A 20232-nucleotide genomic window follows, 5' to 3' on the forward strand; every position below is an offset into this window, starting at 1 on the left:
TCAGCCTTTTCTCATATGGCAGGCTTCCCAGTCCTTTGATCATCTTTGTGGTCCTCCTCTGGACCCTCTCCAGCCTGTCCACATCTTTTTTGTATAGTGGGGACCAAAACTGAACACAGTATTCCAGGTGGGGCCTGACAAGCACTGAGTAGAGTGGGATAATGACTTCTTATCTCTGCTGGCGATGCCCTTGTTGATGCAACCCAGCATCCTGTTGTCTGTCTTTGCTGCCGCAGCACATTGTTCACTGATACTCAGCTTGTTGTCCACCAGGACCCCTAGGTCCCTCTCCACAGAGCTACTCTCCAGCCAAGTGGATCCCAGTCTGTGCTGCACTTCTGGATTATGTTTTCCCAGGTACAAGACCTTACACTTCTCCTTGTTGAACTTCATAAGGTTCTTGTTAGCCCACTCTTCCAGCCTATCTAGGTCTTCCTGCAGGGTGGCTCTCCTGAAATGTCCACTTCCCCGCTCAGTTTGGTATCATCTGCAAACTTCATCAGGGTGCACTTGATTCCATCACCCAGATCACTTATGAAGATATTTAAACAGTGTTGGGGCCAATATCGATCCCTGGGGGACACCACTTGTTTGAAGAAGAGCTATTTACCACCACCGTCTGGGTGCGGCCTGTCAGCCAGTTCCCCACCCACCACACAGACCACTTGTCTAGACCATAATGCATCAGTTTCTCTAGCAGGAGGCTGTGGGGAAACATATTGAAAGCCTTGGAGAAATCCAGGTAGACAATCTGGATTAGCAAAATCTATTAGCAGCATGGGGAGTGGGGATGATAAAAAGGAAATAAAGAAAAAACTTTGCTTCTGACATAAGATAGCAATGCAGAGATAGCTTCATACCAAAAGCACTGAGAGCTTGACTTTCTTTCAGATATTAAGTTATTCTGGGAATTATATAAGGGAAATTTTACTGGAAGGTAGATGAGAACTTTGAATATGCAATAATTTAAATCCAGCAGAAAGAGTAGGGAGAAAAGTAGTAATAGCTAACCAGACACCAGGGCTAAAAGGAAACAAATATTTGAGAAGCAGATGATCAAAACAAACAGATAAACTCAGGATGAGGATAGTATAATGACACAAAATAATAAAAAACCGGCAGGTAAAGAGCTGACTAGAGGAGGCGGTGAATATAGTTCAGAATGAAAGTTTGTCCTACAGCACAAAGGAACAAAAGGGGAAGGGTTGAAATTCCATTCAGGACAATATTCCTTCCTGACATCTCTTCTCCCTCTATGAAAATGAACACTAGCAACACTTTGGAACCTGATATACTTGCACTTTCCAACAGAAAAAAACCCAACAAAACCCACATTTCTTTTCAAATGTTTGGTTTCCTTTAGGTTTATTACGTACTCCATGTACTCTCCAGCCCCGCTTGACAATATTGCTTCTTCTTTTAAGCAACACCAGGTTATTTTCTCCATTACGAATAATACACAAGTTCTACTGGGGAGTCCATACTGGTTTATTAAATCAGCTGATGTAAATTTTGACTGCTTGTGGGGCTAGACCTTAATGCAGGAAAACCTCAGAGAAGACAAGATTTGACAAGTATCTCTGTGAGCACTAGAAGTAGCAAAGCTTTTATTTTACAGATTTGTGGTTTTTGGCTAACCGACATTGAAGTCTATGAAGGTGTGAACTTCTATAGAAGCTTTTCCTGTGCCTGAAGCATTTCTAAGGTCTTTGTCTTTATACCTGAAAAACCATTTCATGAAGCTTTCAGGAATTTATCTACCTGGCAAAAAGCAGGACCACAGCTCTGGATTTCAGGAGAGCAGACTTCAATCTCTTCAGAGCTGCTTGGAAGAATCCCATGGGATAAGGCTCTAGAGAGAAAAAGGTGTCTAGAAGAGCTCATCAATATTCAAGTATCTCCTCCTCCAAGCTCAAGAAAGGTCCATTGTGCCAACAGAGGTGATGACAGTCATGCTTAGTAAGAGCACAGAATGCAAATCACTCTCAGATCAGCTTATGAAGGAAGGTATCAGACTGTACATTATCAGAATCATGTCCCTGCGACAAATTCAAAATAGATCAAGCTTAATTTACAAACATTACTGACTACATTTCATAACTCATTTGCAGATTACAGGTTTTCCATAGTACTACCTTATCCCCATTTCACAAAGTAGCAGTAACATATCAAAGTACTAATCATGCATGCAGATCACTTCTACAGATATTCATCTACGACTCTTGAAAGGTGCATAACAGAGCATAAACGAACAATCCTATTAATCGTATACAACACCTTTATTCATGATCATACTAATTTAAACCAGACTTACAGACATTTATAGAGGTAAGGCAACTTTAAAGTGAAGTAAGAACTTCTACACATAAGCACAGCTGTACTATTTAGCTAAACTAATTCAACATCACACCTTTAGTCAAACACGAACATACTGAACAGCACCAAGGCCTCAAAACGAAGTGCAAATTAGGGACTTCCTGAGAGATTATGAGTTTGTAGGCACCAATTATCTTGCCTAACAAGAAAAGCTTTGCTGGAAGAGTTCAGTAACATCGTTACAAAAACAGACATACAGCTCACATCAGTCCTGTCAACACCATGGGAAAAAATCAGTCCCTCAAAAGAAATAAATGGCATTCCCAAGCTTATTTTACCAGAATAACTGAATTTGAAGTTTTTGTGAGTATAACTAACAGGAGGAGTGGAAGAACAGGGAGAGATCGTAGTTGTCCATATTCACAATCAACAAACAGGCGAAAAACCTGCGGGCCTGCTTGACCCAATAGGAGACATAGACTCTAAAGTCAGGAACACATTACATAAATCAATTGGGTTAACTTACGAAATCCAGAAAGTGAATCTGCGGTGATGGAAACCATGAATAACAAGACCATCAGAGAGAAAAGCTGTAAGAAGCAGCTGGGACGATAAAGACACAGAGATGACTGGTTCAGAGATTTTCTGTGCAGCTGGACAACAGTACTTGAAAAAAAGATAGACATTAAAAAAGCAGGTATCTCTTCACTTATCATGACACCTCCTAGCACCTAGGCTACTTTGAAGAATTAATTGCATGTGTGTAAAGGAGGGTCCTTACTCTTTTATTCACACTTAACTAAAGCATACATTCTCTCTTCATAGCGCTTTTCCTCAGTTTGCATCTACACTGCTCACAGTAGCTCAAAACAGAGATGCTAGAGTTTATTCCACAGCAATGAGCGATGCGGATGCACCATAACAACACTCCCCATACGTCAGCTGACCTGCTGAAACAGAACTAGTCTCAGGCTGCTGTCAAAGAAATATAGCTCTGCAGCTTCCAGGTCCCAAGCTAGTATCTTGAGATAGTGCTGAATTGTACCATACGGACATACCAACCCTGAGCTTAGATTGTCTATATAAACATTGCATTATACAGCACAGACGTACACTTGAAGCCAACAGCATGGAGAGAAGTATGTTTCATGGTTCACTGAGAAGGGATGAAGATAATTCTTTCCTCAGTTTAGGCACTTTCAGTCTCAGGGCAGGTTAAGAGCCAACAGTGGGTGGAAAGCAGATGTGGGCTTCAGAGAGGCTCTTATTTTCTTAGAACCTCTTTGCAGAAAGTCACAGTATAAGGAGGCAAGAGAAACCAAGATTTTCATCTCCTTTCTCTACCTCCCTCCCTTTCAGCATCTCTGCTGCTCTAGAGTAGACTAGAAACACCATAGAACATACTAGTTAATGAAGTTAATGCTTCATAGGCCTTCTACTGGATGATTGCCTACGCATATGTAGTGTGCAGATCATCTCTCAAGACTAGTCACAAGTGAGAGAAGAGATAGACCAACTTCATTTAAATTAAGAAACATGGAGCATTCAGAATCCCAGCCCAGATCACACAACTTAGAACTAATTTTATTCCAGGGAACTTCCCTACAATTTGGAATGCTAACTGTTCAAGGCCCATATTGGAACCTAAAAAAGTCTTAATTGAAAAAATTCATTTCAGTTGGTTTGAATAAGAATGCTGTCATAAGGATGGGAAACTTGCCAAAAGACTGCAAAGCAAATGGTAATAATAATTACCAGTTGAATTGTGGATAATTGCTTAGCAGAAGGCAACAATGATCACTGTACAAAAGCTCATTAAAATACTTTTTGTCCCAGTTGAGTGAAACAAAGAACATATTCATTTGCCAATGACACAACCAATGAAGAACTGTCAAAAGACACAAAACAGCCAAAAAATGTTAGAAAACAAACAGAAAAGTTTATTGCTTTAAAAAAAAAATACATTTAGAGAGATATACATCTAGAATATAAAGTGGAAAAAACATTTGGAAATTAAGATGAGCTGGTGCATGTTCAGAGCTATAGTTGAAAAAGAAATGCAGTATTGGTGGGGGGGAACGCCAAAACCAGATTAGATAAGGAGGACTTCCAGTGTACTACATTTAATTTCACAAGCTACATTGACAGAATGGTATGAACTGAATTCAGGGAGAGGCTAGGTGAAGACTCCATCACTGATCCACATGCTACTACTTCTACAAGTGATTACTGCAATACATTTTAGATGTACGCAATGCAGATGCCTTAACTTACAATGCTTGTAGATATACCTCACCATCTCTAAAATGTAATCTTCTACTTATTTCTCCTAAGCTTACGAAATTCTTTGTCCTGATATTCCAGAGTCATCAGTGGTTCCAGGCAGAGCTACATTGCTAAATGATAAATAGCAACAGCTCTGATTGTAGGGCAAAGAAACTGCAAAGTGAATAATAAAGGCTGGAGATCAATCATTTCAGCCAAGCCTATTTCATTGCAGAATGAGCTTCCAGAGAGCACTGTATTAAAATCCATAGCTTGATTATCTTTAGGATACACTGTGATACCTTACTGATTTCTAAAAGTTTTCCTACAATAACATGATATAAAGATCTGATTTTGATTTAATAACAAAGGGGAAAAGGCAGAAGATTCTGACATTTGCTGCGATCATCACTGCATTATTCTATGCATCTCACTAAGCAGAGATTGGCTAAGCTACAAATGGAGGTAGTGTTACAGCTTACAAGGGAGAGAGTGAAAAAAAAGAGGAATTTAATATAAAGACTTTTATGTGGAAACATTAGAATGACACTAGTGAAGGAAGGGGTTTTGGAACCCAAGAAACTAATCTTGTCAGCAAAATGCATTAAAATAACATCTTTCAAAAAAAAAGCTGGGAGAGCAGTGGTCCTTCTAGCTCTTCTCAATCTCCAGGTTACATGAATCATATGGATAGGGCATTTCTTTAATTTTTCTAAGGAATCTAGCCTTCCTGGTGAACTCAAGAAGAATTAGTCAGAAAGACATACCACTCTTCTCATTCTGTGACAAGAATTGTGTGCTGGGTTGTGGAAAACCTTCCTTCCACAAGCTCCAAAGGTAGTTAGGCTTCCAATTTCCTAATTCAAGTGTGCAGAAGCAAAGAGGCAGCCAGTACACCACATGATCAATGTGAAAGAAACAAGGTAAGTTTATAAGTAGATTTTATTTCAATATGCGCAGTAACAGTACTTTTTGTCTGAAGGGGAAGTAAGAGTCTGCAGAAAGGATCCTCAACCAATATAGTCCAACATAACTCTCTGCAGCAGTTTTATGCTTCAGTGGTGTGTGCATCTAAATAAAGTAACAATCATACCTGAGCAGAAGGAAAAGATCCTGTATCTGGTGTTGAACCATTCCAGGGTTATATCTAAGATATCAAACAGCAGCTAATTTTGCTGGAAGCAATTGGGGGGAGGGGGGGGAGAAAAGCTGTTGAAAAGCACCAAAGAAAGCTGAGGCTCTAGAAAAAAGTGCCAATGGTCCTGACTGAGCTTTCTATTCACTTCTCAATACATCAGGCCTGGAACAAGTTTCTCAGTGCAAAATTTCTCTAATTGGCTGGAAAGCATTTAAGGAAAAATCTTTTTAATTAAAAACAGAGAACCAACAAGACATGAAAGCCATGGGGGTTGGGAGAGGCATATGTTGACCTTATGAAGCTTCACAGCAGAACTCTGCAGGGGCTGTTTAAACTGAGAAAGCACAGTTTTAATTAAAGAGTCCTGAGGAACAGACAATTCAAAAGAGCAGGTCAGCTAGATTCCGAGAGGTCAATTTAAGCCTAAGCAGAGGAAAAACAAGACTTCTGGTCATTTTGCCTTCCTCTGGGAGAAATCTGTTGCTAACTGAGCATTATGCTCTCTCTGTGCTTCTCAACACACAAGCTAGCTGTCAACTAGCCACCTCTATGTGTGTTATGTTTCATTGGTAGGTGTTTAAGGGAGGGAAGAAGTTTTGTGAAGTCCACCTCAGTTTCTTGACACTAGATCACTTCTGCCCCCCAATGCATGGAATCCCAGATATGCTTATGCATACTTGAAAACAGAACACTGCATCTTGCTAAGCTTCTAAAAACAGTGGGAAATCCTGTAAAAAAACAGATCCAGCATATCAAACAGAAATCCACTTTTAAAAAACAAACAAACAAACAAAACAAACTTTTGCTTTACTTTTTGAAGTGTGTTATGTTACTATCACATTTAGTGAAGCTAGTCATTTTTCCTTGCTATTTGGAGACAAAAGGAAAAATAAATCTAGTCTCCAAACAAAAGGGGTTATGAAGGGCCATGTAACCAGAATCCATCAAGTAGCACAGCTAACATAGAAAAATGTAACATAAAAGCTGCTGCGTTTCTCCATGAAGAACTACTTTCCAGTAATTCAAATGGATGAGGAATTAAGTAGAAAAGTAGTATCTACAGTAATTTCCCAAGAGAAACAATAATGTTAGTGCACTCCAATTAGTGTATAGATGGTCCTGCACACACATGGATTATTACATTTAAGTATTGCTTCTGTTCAGATTTCTCTCTTACTGGCCCTTTGAGAACTCATGGCTAGATGCATTTGCTTGGGTGAATGAGGTGTATATTCCAAGTAAAGGCATGGCTATTTCAAAACTGACAGGCAAAGCAGTAAATTTCCCCGCATAAAGGAGGAGCCAGATTAAGCAATCAGTTCACTCATTTGTGAGAAATTGTCTACTTTTCTAAAATCTCAGTAAAACACTCAGAAGTGGAAAGGTGGGGGTTTTGTTTGTTTGGGTTTTTTTTTTTGAGTTTGCATAAGCTTGGAAACTGCATCATCTTACAGCTTTAATTTTATTCTCCCTTGCTTCCTCCAACTAGGGTGCAAGCCCTTATTTACTATGTTGACCTATATCCTCACAGAGCTGGCTTTTATGCAGGTTATCAGGGATATCCTCCACAGATGGACAAAACTAAGAAAAAGGCACCACTCGATCCTAAAACAGAAATTCAAATCTGGAATTAAACTTAAAAGTAAATGTGAGGGTAAAATGGCAGTAAGCGCTTTTACAGCAAAGGAAGAAATAAAACTGAGAACATCCTGGGAGACATGAAAGTTAGTGGATGTAATACTTTTGACAAAGGAAGACAAAAGATGCCTTCATAGTTCTTTGCAGATATAAATCAATGACAGTACTGAAGCAGGGAGTAATCGCTGCCCAGAAACAAACTTAGGAGAGAAAATTGGGACAGAGCAGAACTTTGCTGTAGAAGGCAAAGGGCATATTTTCACCCATTTCTGCACACAGAAATTCTATTGAAATAAAACTGGTGTTCGATGAATAACTCTCCATACACCTGGACACAGGGCACCAAATGCAGAAAGATACCAGTTCAGGTCTCAAAAGCAATACACCAACGTTAATCCAAGCTATGTTGCTTCTAATTTCAGAACCTGCAGGTTGTTTGTCCCATGCTCTGTTGCATAGTATAGGATCACCACAAAGAGAATTTCTTACCAGGACTGTATAACTTACCTACCTCCTCGTGGTAGGATGACCCTGGCTGGAGGCCAGGTGCCCACCAAACTTGCTCTATCACTCCCCATCCTCAGCTGGACAGGGGAGAGAAAATACAACAAAAAGCTCGTGGGTCAGATAATGACAGGGATATCACTCAGCAATTACTGTCATGGGCAAAACAGACTCAACACGGGAAAGTTAATTTAATTTATTGCCAATCAAATCAGTGTAGGATAATGAGAAATAAACCCAAATCATAAAAGACCTTCTTTCTTGGGCTCAACCTCACTCCCAATTTCTTTACCTCCTCCCCCAGAGGCACAGGGGGACGAGGAACGGGGGTTGTGGTCAGTTCATCACACATCATCTCTGCTGCTCCTTCCTCCTTGTGCTCTTCCTCTGCTCCAGCGTGAGGTCCCTCCCACAGGAGACAGTCCTCCACCAACTTCTCCAACGTGAGTCCTTCCCATGGGCTCCAGTTCTTCATGAACTGCTCCAGCGTGGGTCCCTTCCACGGGGTCACAATCCTGCCAGCAAACCTGCTCTAGCATAGGCTCCTCTGTCCATGGGGCCACAGGTCCTGCCAGGAGCCTGCTCCAGCATGGGCTTCCCATGGGGTCACAGCCTCCTTCAGGCATCCACCTGCTCCGGCATGGGGTCATCCACAGGCTGCAGGTGCATATCTGCTCCACCATCCACCTCCATGGGTTGCAGGGGGACAGCCTGCCTCACCATGGTCTTCACCACGGGCTGCAGGGGGATCTCTGCTCCTTTGCCTGGAGCACCTCCTCCCCCTCCTTCTTCACTGACCTTGGTGTCTGCAGAGTTGTTCCTCTCACATATTCTTGCTCCTCTCTTCCAGCTGCTGTTGCACAGAAGTTTTTTTCCCCCCTTCTTAAATGTTATCCCAGAGGCACTACCACCATGGCTGATGGGCTCAGCCTTGGCCAGCAGTGAGTCCATCTTGGAGCCGGCTGGCATTGGCTCTATCAGACATGGGGGAAGCTTCTAGCAGCTTCTCACAGAAGTCACCCCTGTAGCCACCCTGCTACCAAAACCTTGCTGTGCAAATCCAATACACTCCTGCACATAATATGATGTTTAAATTGTCAAAATTATATCATCATAAAACGAGATGCTGTAGCAACAAACTATCTGTAGATAGAGTCGTGATTCCATGCAAGCTTGTATAACTGTTTTTAATTTGATATGTGCATATGGTCTTGTGTTCTAGTGCAGTGATCATTAAGAAACAACTTAAAACTAATTTCTGGAATAATCCAATTAGAAGATAATAGAATTATAGAATCATTAAGGTTGGAAAAGACCTCTAAGATCATCAAGTCCAACCGTCAAGATGTACCACGAGCCACATTTCTAAAGAAAGCTCTAAGTTGAAAGTCTAACTTGCTTTTGGCATCACTTAGTCTGACTTTTTCTATTGTTAAGAGACTCATTCCGTAGTTCAGATTACCAATGATCTCACTTCTGGTTGCTGCTATTTGTTGCATAACATGACTCCTTCCCACATTCATCTAAAAGCCATGTATTTCAAGGAAAGAAATCCAGGTCTAGTCTATGCCTGAGCGTGGTACTGGCCATATTTCAGCCACCATATTGCACAGGTTCAGCTTCTTCTTAGTAAATGAGTTTAGTTCTTAAGAGACCATGAATGTTCTGAGTTCCCCTATGCACAAGAATAGCAGAAAAAGCCTCATAGCAAATGAAACTGAAATGAATAAAATCAAGGTTCTCATCTGTAATTACTGCTTGAGAATCAGAGAAATTGGACTGAGTGGATGAAAATATTGACAGCAAGTTCTCTGAAGTGATCCATTTCTCCCTCTAGTTAATGTAAAAAGAAAATGTATATAAATGTAGAAATATACAGGTAAACATGCCATATTTGCCTGGATTAAAATGTGCAGCCACTGGAATTTAACGTCAGAAAAATATATATTGAACTCTTAAGGCCACAACCGGAGCATATTAACATCTACCTGGCTTTTGTTCCTATGCTCCTCCTTCCCGTTCTTTTTCCACAACCTTTACCATATTTCACATAAAAGTGCTAAAAGTAAAAGAGAAGGGAGATATTACGTAGCTAAAACGTTTTGGCTCTTTCCAACAAATTCAGGTGCCCATCATCTGGTAGAAGTCAGATGCTAGATAGATGAAGCCTGATGAAAACTTGCATTGAAAGTATAGCAGTGGGTACCTTCCGTCAGATAGCTTCTTCTCAATTTGTTAACAAGGTTCACCACTGACAGCTGCAATTCTGGCGGATGACTTCTTCACTATCATCTCTAACTCTCCTACAGAAATATGTTCCAGGAGTCTACACTTTATCTTGCCTGACTATGACCTGACCTCAAATCAGAGATGTCCTCACTGCATACTGGTTAGATTAATACCATACAATTTACCTGAAATCCTAAAAAACATTATCCATGAACTGATATAATGATTTAGAATGTAACAAAGTGCCTATCACTGAGAAGAAGGTGTTACAGACAGCATAGTTACTCACTTCAGTAGCTAATTACAGATTTTGTCATGTTTAGCTACAATTCTCTAATTTCCAAGGATCTAAATGGCATATGTCAAAAAAGTCAAGTCATTATTCATAGTCTTGCAAACTCTGTTCATCATGAGCAGAAGTGTTGCAAAGCTTAGCCGGAAGGTGAGGTTTTATCTATATTTAAGAGAATGGTTCTAGCCTTCCCTGAAACAAGAAGTGAGGCTGAATAGCCTGGAACAAGCGAAGCTTAATAGTAAAAAAAACCAGACACCCACCAACATTCATATTAGTACAGCAACATTCAGTGTATTTGCTTAAAATACTAAATTAAAACTAAAACAAAACATAATTTTAGTTGCATGTAGTTACATGAGTTTATTTTGAACTCTGGCCAGGTTTGTAATACCTAATATACCGAGTGCAGTATAAGAATAGCTAGACAAGATAGTACATTGCTGAATAGTTGTTTTGGCTTTGGAGCTTTTTCCTTGTGGGTAGGGTTGGGGAACAGGTCACGCAGTTGTCAGTGGTCGCCCTTCCACAGCCATCGGGATCCTGCAACATTATCTAGGAGATGTGCCAGGACTAGCTCAGGCACAGCTCAGGTGGCAGCATTCACCACCCTACAGCCCAACACCACTGTATAGTCTACCTCCTGCAGGGCTCCTGGTCAAAGCACTCAGTACTTCAACTGCATTATAATCTCAACGCCTGCTTCTCTCATGCTCCATACTCTATATTCTAACCATCTCTGGGTCTGCTACCCTGCTCCCATCCAGTGATCCCTGGCACGTTTGGTTTTTTTCCACACCATCCATCCCTATGCGCAGGCCCACAAATGTCCTCCCTCGGATCTATTGTTGCCTGACATGCTGTTCTGTAATGGAAGTAGTATTGACAACAAGGTGCTCCTATGCTACTTTATGCTGTGAGCATTTTTTTTAATATTCCACAGACAATTGCGATGGTGTCTCACACAGTGCCTAATATTAACAACATTAGAAGATTAGAACACAGTGTGAAGTGTCAGTATTTGTACTGCATTAATAGCCTGGCTAATGATTTTAATGGTAAGGTAACAGGACACCAGCAGATGCTGGAATACTTGCCTCCATTTTTCCCCACTGTTCGGAAACACCTCCAGAAGGTCCGAAGAAAAGATGCCCTATTATGAGGGGTAGCTTGCACAAAGCTGAACTCACGGAATAAGATGTGTGTTCCTTGACGCACGCTGTTAAAACTGTGGAGATAAAGTCAAAACAAGAGAACGTTAGAAAGCTGAACCAATATGAATGTTCTGGGGCCAGCTGGAACAGTAGCAAGAAAACCACTGGAAGTTACAGTTTGTGCAACCAAATCTCCAAAGCTTATACCCATCTGTTCTCTAGAGAGAAGACTATTTGCAAAAACCACATATTGGAACTTAATTATAGGAATCGGAGGTTTGTGAAAGTAAAATTCATTCTAAAGAATCCCAGCAAGGGGTGTCCAAGAGCCACTTATTTGAAAACATTCCATTAGAAAATGACTGGCCAAGAGTGACTGTTGTTTATCTGACCAGAAGATGCCCTTTCTTTTACTACCATTTGAACTTCGCTGCTATTCTCATCACAGTTTTCTGTGAAGCCACCAAAAAACCAAAAAATCCTCTTTAAGAGGAGCCTCAAGATTTCATTTCTAGGTTACTGAAACTTGACGGTATAGGATTCATAAAATCTATTTCAGTTGTCATGAAAAGCAGATCAGCCCTTCACTAAATGACACTTTGCGCTAGTGCATTTTGAAAAGAGTAGCTGGTTGTTATGATGGATAGTCACATTCTTGTATTTTAGTACAAAATTCTCATATTGGAGTTGCAAGCACTTTAGGCTAACTTACTACAGTAAACATTTGTCTTAAGGCTTCTCTGAAGTACAAGAAACTCTCCTTTAGACATGTCTAAGTTCAACATGCAAGAACAATAGAAATGCAAATACAAACACAATATACCAAAGGGTATAATGACAGGGTTGCCTCAAAGATAGATTTGGTGCATTTCACTCTGCATCGTGCAAGTGGGACAAAGCTTTCAAACACTCCAGAGAGATCATTAAAAACACTCACTTGGGACAGCTGCATAACTCTCCTGCATAAGAGAGAATTAATGAAAAGAGACAAGTTTGCTTTCATCACAGCAGAACCTCTCCATAGGTAGCATCTCCACAACAGACAAAATCCAGTGGTCAGCGTGAATCCTCTTAGTTTGCAATTTTAAATCAGCTCTTGAAATACAAATAATTGAAATCACTTTATCCTTCATAGTATAGAAAAGGGTATCACATTTGAAAGAGAATTATACCAGCGTTGAGCAAAATTTAAAAGTCATGTAGCAACTGGGGGTGTGTGGAGAGAAGCCAATTCAATTTTTCAGACAAGAATCACAATTTCTGTTTTTCAATGTCCTGGTTCTCAAAAACATGCGAGTAAATGGATTTTTTTTGTCATGTGTTGAAAAACTAGGTGCAGAACACTGTTTCTAGCGCTCCTACCCAGACGAAAATGCAACTCAAAATAAGTACAATCACCTTATGAATAAAAAACACTGATGACTCTTGACTGGAATTAGGAACAGTTTCTGTAAATATCATGGAAAAATATATTATTTCGTATTTATGAAACCTTATTCATCCACCAGTGCTGTACAAACCAGAGGAAAGCACAGCCATTGTCTCAAGAGATTAAAGTAAATAAATAAATCATGTGCCTGATCAAAATACACCAAAATTACGGGAAAGGGCTCCCATGACTATCATTGTAAGTAAAGAGTATTCATTATACAGTGCTGTAGCTCACTGTCTTAGAGTGAATGAATTCAGAGTAAGGGAAAGTAACTTGCATAAAGGCCCACAAGATGCCTGTGACAAAGCTGGAAATGGGATTTCAGATCTTCTAATCCCAAACCACAGCCTGTAAGACTTTTTTTCATTTCTAATTTGCATTGTTTTGCTGATGATTTGACAGGCTGATGAAGAAGAAAAAATACAAATGAAAAAGAAGAAACTTGGTATAATAGGAGAAGGCAGCTTTCAGAAAGATGACATACATAAGGGAGATGTTTAGGAACAGAAAGAAGATGAAGGCACAATGATACAAGTAAATGCACCAAATTATGTTGCTCAGAATAAGTACAGCACATGCTACCCCTGGAAGCAGATCCTGGCCTAACTGTAATGGAAAGGTCCAGACATGAAGCTAACATACTATTAACTCACAGCAGACAGCCCTACTATATTAGTCCTTAGTTCTAATAAGGGAAGACTCAAGTGACTTGCATTTTCAGCACGGGATGGCTCTAAACCTAGCAGGCAGAAAGGTATGATATCATTTGTTGTTGCTTACTCAGTTAAAAGAGTGGGTGGATATGTTGGAACATCAGCACACCTGGATGTGCTGACAGCCAAGTGCCGCCAGCTAGTTGAGTAAAAGAAGTACAGTATTTCTTTCATTCCTCGTTTCTTGCAGTAAGATTGTTTAACTATACAATGGAAAGATTTTTCCCCAAAAGCTCAAGCCTGCAAGCATAGGAGTCAGAATTTTATCCCAGTTAAGATGCTGCATTTCAGAGACCCTTCTTTATAAATTCCTTTTTACAAGTTGTAAAAGTTCAGCCCAAAGGAGCCAGCCCATGATGGAGCTATCCAGCAAGCAGCCCAATGACAAATCAACAGATCTATTCTCAGGCAGGGTCAAGATCACTACAAGAGACAGGAACACTATGCATTTTGAACAAACTATATATTTTGAAATTCCTCTATCATGGGTAGGTGGGCAGTACAAAAATAACTTGGCCACCTTTTCCTTAACAATTGCCCAGAGGTGAAGTTACGGTTAATGTGGCAAGTAATAATGGCTTGCAGGTAAACCCTTCTGGAAGAAAAAGAAATGGTGACAACCCAAAGCTGTTACAGGTATTCCAACAGCATGTAGGGAGTATAACCGACACCTTACCTATCATTTTTATATACATGCAAACAGATGTCTTTTCCAGTTTCTTTTGAACACAAAAAATAAAACAAGCTGCAGACTCAGAGGAAGGGCTTAAGTAAGCAAGATATCAACAGCAAAGCAACATATAGTTCAAACATTCTCAGCAAGTTTAATAGCTGCTGAGATTCTTCCCTTAGGATTGCTTAGTCTTCTCTTTGTCTGCCCTCCTCTCGCTGAACAACCCACACCCTTAGCAAAGTTAGGTGACCAGAGCTTATCAGCATATTTGCAGGAGAAAGACTTACAAACAAACTAGGGTATCTCAACAAGGTATTAGTTTGTTCTCAATCATTTAGAAATGGGTTTGTGAACCCAGAAGCAGGGAAAATAATTTTTCACTTCTCTGGTTAACTTCTCCTTCCCCTCTTTTTGGCATTTAGTGCAGCCATCTGTAAGAGATTCCTTCAAGAAGAAAGTTTTCAACAACTCTGCAAGTCTCCAAGCCTCCTACTGCAGACCTAACAGTTGCCTCAACCCTCTACATTACCAGTCAATAGAGGAGGCAAATTAGAACATTAACAAAAGTTACTAATGACGTGATTTTATTTGTCTTGCTGAAACTGAGACTAGAAATTGAACTGAATGTTCATTACTTAACACCAGATCACTGCAAACTCATATTTCACACAATAATTGCTAAACAGCTGGATGCTCTGTTAACAAAGCAACTTTTCCCATTCACTTGTGAGAATATTCTGGAAAAAGATGAGAGGAAAATAAAGCAAGGTTCTCACTCGATGGGAAGATCTAAAGAAACTTTTGCAGCAGGGACTTCAAGATGCTTACTTTTTCACCCCTTTCCTTTACATGCCCCAGAGCAGCCAAACCACAGAACAGTCTCTTCCAACGCCACTGATGAGAAAGCTGTCTCTTGCAGCACACCCAGTCTATGCTTGTGGGACGGCACATGCATGTGAGAGGAAGAAAAAGAGTTTTGGGAGGAGATAGTGATAAAACAACCCAAGATCTCAGAAATGGCTATGCTGGGAACTCTAGCACTCAGGTGCTGCTTCTCTGAACAGAGCTGCTTTCAGTAAGGCTTTGTCTTTTGTGTAATTACATTTCGGCAACTTGCCAGAGTTCAGAAACTTTCAAGCACTCTTTTCAAACCTTTGGACTTCTAAATAGATTGCAAAAGTCCCAGGATGCTATGGTAACATCCCAATTGAAACCCACTACAGTAGTTAGCCTCTGCCTGCTGAACTCAGGCAAAGCCAAATATGCACAATGCAGGGAGAGCCCCAAGTGCCCGAGAAGGACAGAAGAGCTTGCCAGGACCCTGCTGTCCCCCTAGCAGGTGCCACCTTTGGTTACCATGCAAAGAGCTGAATGAGTTCACAGGACCCCTCCTCTACTAAATGGAAAACAAGGAACAAGGACCATTATTCCTTAACTTACAGCATTACTGCTTGCGTTTTCCATTGAGAGCATGACGAAGGAAGAAAAACTCACTTTGAAGGCTTATGCTGCTTCTCCGGTATGAACAATTTCCCACACACACACATTACTTTTCTTCCGAGTTACACAGGTGTCTAAGTCATTAAAACAGAATTGAGTGTCTTAAGTGAAAATAAGATAGTCTCAAATGCAAAGTTGCTATCAGAGGCTATGTCTAGACTGACTGAAACGTCTGTAGAGAGACACAGTGCAGAGAACCTGATGTCAACATTATGGGTATCTCTGGGTTCGTTTTTTCTTGAAACACACTCTGACCTAGCTGTAGTCTGGTCCCATGGGCTGAATGTTCATTTGCAGTTGGAACACATCTTCCAGTTTAGTTTCATCTGAAAGGAACCCAGGTCATGAGCTCTAAGACTGCTTCATGGTGTGAACCAAAGCACAGTAAGTAGGGATAATCAGGAGTATTAGGATTAAAGACTGTGGTACAATGGGTAACAAAGAACCAGCTCTAGCAACAGAAAATACTGAAATTCAAAAGGCTTTAAAACCCAGGCAATTTCTGTTGTTAAATAACTTATACACACACAAAGCATCCTCAACCAACTAATCATACTTACCCCAAGGCTATGCTCTGAAATAGCAAAGTGAGGTTTACCTTGCCCAGAATGAGCCCTGAGAGGGAACACTTAAAACTGTAGGCACCATTGGGGAAAAAAAAATAAATTCCAGTTTCACTACTGCGATGAATAAATTACTGTTGCATGAGTGTAGTATAATTTAAGATCATTCTATTGTTCACCTATTGGTTTAAGTCTACTACTTGCAATATTCAGACCAATCATTGGATCGTTTCTTTAGCTATCCCTCTTGGAAGGTAGCAGGAGCATTAGCATTCCTCAACTCAAAGCTCTTGTATCAAGTGCTTTTTAAAATTCGACAGATATTAACATTTGGGACAATGAATTCAACCTCAAGGAAATCACCATCTTCCTCTAATGAAATTAGCAGTGCTTTTTAGGCACTTCCTCTGAAAGGTGTTAGTAGTGTTAAGATGAAACAGATGCTGAAAGTTATTCCTGATGACTGGCTTTAAGGAAAAATCCTTTTTTAACAACCAGGCAGATAGGAAATCATTAACACTCTTAACATTTTGGCAAGACTGGATGATGTAACACTGAAAACACAGAGACTGGATTTTTTGAGATCCTTTCTGTCTCACCCACGCAAGTTGATTTCAGCTGAAGGGTGTGGAAAGAAGGAAAGGAGTGACACAAATTTTAATTATTTGTTTTCAGGATTCTTGGTACAGGCTGAGGAATCTCTGTATTCATGGCAGAGTTAATACAGGTGGTACAGAGATTATCCCAAGTACCATTTGAAAGGAAATGAACCACAGCACCTGTGACACAGCTCAGAGCAGGCAGCGAACAAGTTTTCCTATGTTGCTCTGTAGCAAATCAAACCTTCTGAGACCAGTCTACAGATTCTGGAGAAGGAAAGGATTAAAAAGCAAGCACAGCAATTCCTTTATTACTTGGAATCCCTTTATCTTTTTTAGAGTCCCTCTCCCTTGATTTTTGCTATGCTAGGTCAGTAATTTAACACCTTGAAGCTTTCAAATCAAAAGCTAAAATGACCTTACTGTATTGAATTATTAGCCCAGGATTTAAAAAAAAAAAAAAAAAAGACGTAAAAGGGGGGGGGGCGGATCTCTAAAAACAGAGGCCTTTTGATCAGAGCAGCATCCTGCAGTTTGCTGTAACTCAAGCTGGCCATTCTTATATCGTAGGAATTAAGGACTCCCCCTGCCAGGCAGGGCCCTATTAAAACACAATAGCTGTTTGAAAAGGGTAAGCAAGCTGATATGGATATAATAGGCCACATATTGGGGCCCCTTTCTACTCTGAAATAAAGCTGCTTCTTAGAGTTATGAGCTGGGAAACCTAGCATTCAGGAAGATGGGAAAGGGTGTACAATGGAAGATGGTAAATAGCCCTGCAGAAGCCCTCCAAGAAAAGTAAAGAAGCCTTCAGAGATAAGCATCAATCAGCCAGGACTAGCTCTTTCAGTCTGATCAGGTGCTGTTTCAGACCACATGGTGTTTCAGTGAGTCTGGAAAGGTCTTGCTGGTATAAACAGGAGATTTCGTTTTTACAGTAGAAAACACAGTGAGTTGCACACTACAGAGACAGCTGCGTGAATACCATTATAACTAGTTTTATGGAGATCATTGCAAGTCGCTACCCAGCTTCCCTCAAAAACCCTTGCCCTTTTCCCCCAAACCTAAAATAAATAAATAAAAATTACAGAATTATAACTACACAAGGAAAGCTGCTAACTCTCCAGCTACTATATTTAGTATTTGTTCAAACTGGTCCAACTAGACATTTGGGGGCAAGAAGAAAATTCCTTATTGAACTGCTCTGTAACTTTCTATATGCTGAAGGTATGGGAGATTCAAGTCCTCAATAAGCATTATTATCATACAGCCATGATCTCCATTCTTTGGCTTCCTTTATTAACCAACAGATGTATTTTTGTCCTCCCTGTGTCCTGGTTCTGGCTAGGATAGAGTTAATTTCACAAGGAGCCAGGACAGGTGAGCCAAGCTGGCCGGGGGCTATTCCATACCATGTGACATCATGCTCACCACAAAAGGGGGCCAGTGGGGAGGGGCGGGTTCCGTGTGGCTCCTGGACAGGCTGAGCATCTGGTTGGTCGATCATCAGATTGGTAAATTGCTTTCTGTTATCACCCATTGTGAATATCTGTTATCAGTACTGTTGTTGATTGTTTTCCCTCTCCCTTGCTGTCCCAGTAAACTGCCCTTATCCCAACCCATGAGGCTTTGCCTTTGTTTTTCCGTTCTCCTCCCTATCCCGCCGGGGAAGGGGTGAGCGAGCAGCGCATGGTGCTCAGCTGCTGGCTGGGGCTGAACCACATCACCTGTCACACTGTGGAATTCATTCACTAGCTGCAAGATGCTATAGAAACCACACAGTGAACCTGTGGCAAGGGTGAGAAGATGGTACATAGAGAAACACTATTAAAAATACAAGCAACACAAGGTAGTGTTCAGATTTCCACTAGTCTAACAACAACTCTGGAAGTAGCTATGGAATTGACATTGGCTGGAGATGGATTTTGATGCCAAAATGTCGATGTCCATTGAAGGAGGAGTATAAATTTGAAAATTATTGACTAACTGCACCCATCTCGTACTGCTGAGATCAAAGCATAATGCTGAGTGAAGGCAAACTGGCTTCTCTGAAAGTTGAGGCCAAAGTATAGGCACAAGTAAGGGCCTGCTTGCTCCATTCTGCACGTAGTCTCCTGTATCTCTTATCGTAAGACAGTTCCATGTTTTATAAATTAGACTTTTCATTATTTTAAAAGGCAGCAGCACAATCATGTTACAACCGTGATGACCCAGGAATTACTGAAATATAACAATGACTCTTCCGAAGCAATTCAATACTGGTGCCGTGCATGCAGCTCCCACATTTGCTCTTTTCAGTCTTGGTTATACTGGAGAATTTCAGAAGAAGAAAAAAAAATGTACAACTAATACTCTCTCACCTATTCAGTTACCTTGGCAAGAACTATAGCACATCAAAGACTGAGCAGCTTCCAATATTTCCATCATGGCAACAAATGAACCTTGCCAAAATTCCTTAATATAGATGAAGCTTCATCATTTGACATTAATGCTAACTCTGCATTTAGAGATTGCTTAACTAAACTATTTGTGCTCACTACAACTGCTTGGCTACAGTTTGTCTAATTTATTTGAAGATACACAATAGGATTAATTTTGCAGACATGAGGTTACTGCAAGTTTCTAAGGCTAATGTATTCTGGAATCTGTACGGTTTCAATGCTACACAGCATAGAAAATCTCAGGTTCTCTGAAGACATCCAGATTTCTAGAAACTAGACTTTTTTGTTTGTTTTAAAGAAAAGGAAGATTAACCAAGTTTTAAAAATGCATTTTTCAGCCAAGCTACAAGACTTCGGTTTGCTATTCATGGGGATAAAGGGGCAGTTAAGGGATTTTATCCTATAAAGGATAAGGAATCCTATTATGGGGTCTTAACACATCCCATTGCTGCAGGCATTTACTGATTTTTACAGCTTGGCATATCCAATTTAGGAGAAATTTTACATTTGTTGGCTTGTCCGCATTGGAACACACGTATTCTTAGCAAGGCAATTAGAAATGCTCAAGATTTTCTGTGACACCACAACATTTTACAGCCTAAGAATGAATACAAAAGTTCTTCCAACACCACAAAACCAAAAAACCCCACAAAACACAAAACCCCAACTTCAATTCTGATCTATCTTTTCTTAAAGATCTTTCTGGGAAAAAGAAAGTGTTCCTCAAACTTACGCTACTTTATTCCAGTTTAATACAAAGTCTTATAAGCTTATA

General features: G+C 40.3%; 1 protein-coding gene across 2 annotated transcripts in view; it reads right to left on the reverse strand.

Moving 5' to 3' along the window:
• Positions 1-20232, reverse strand: part of CSTPP1 (centriolar satellite-associated tubulin polyglutamylase complex regulator 1) — an 84086-nt gene that overhangs the window by 44962 nt on the left and 18892 nt on the right. For both annotated transcript variants that reach the window (XM_054827121.1, XM_054827120.1), the window contains exon 3: positions 11480-11610. In XM_054827121.1, the coding sequence (XP_054683096.1) occupies positions 11480-11610 (131 nt within the window). The remainder of the gene's footprint in view (positions 1-11479; positions 11611-20232) is intronic.

This window comes from Grus americana, chromosome 5 (assembly GCF_028858705.1).
Source record: "Grus americana isolate bGruAme1 chromosome 5, bGruAme1.mat, whole genome shotgun sequence".
Classification (NCBI taxonomy): domain Eukaryota; kingdom Metazoa; phylum Chordata; class Aves; order Gruiformes; family Gruidae; genus Grus; species Grus americana.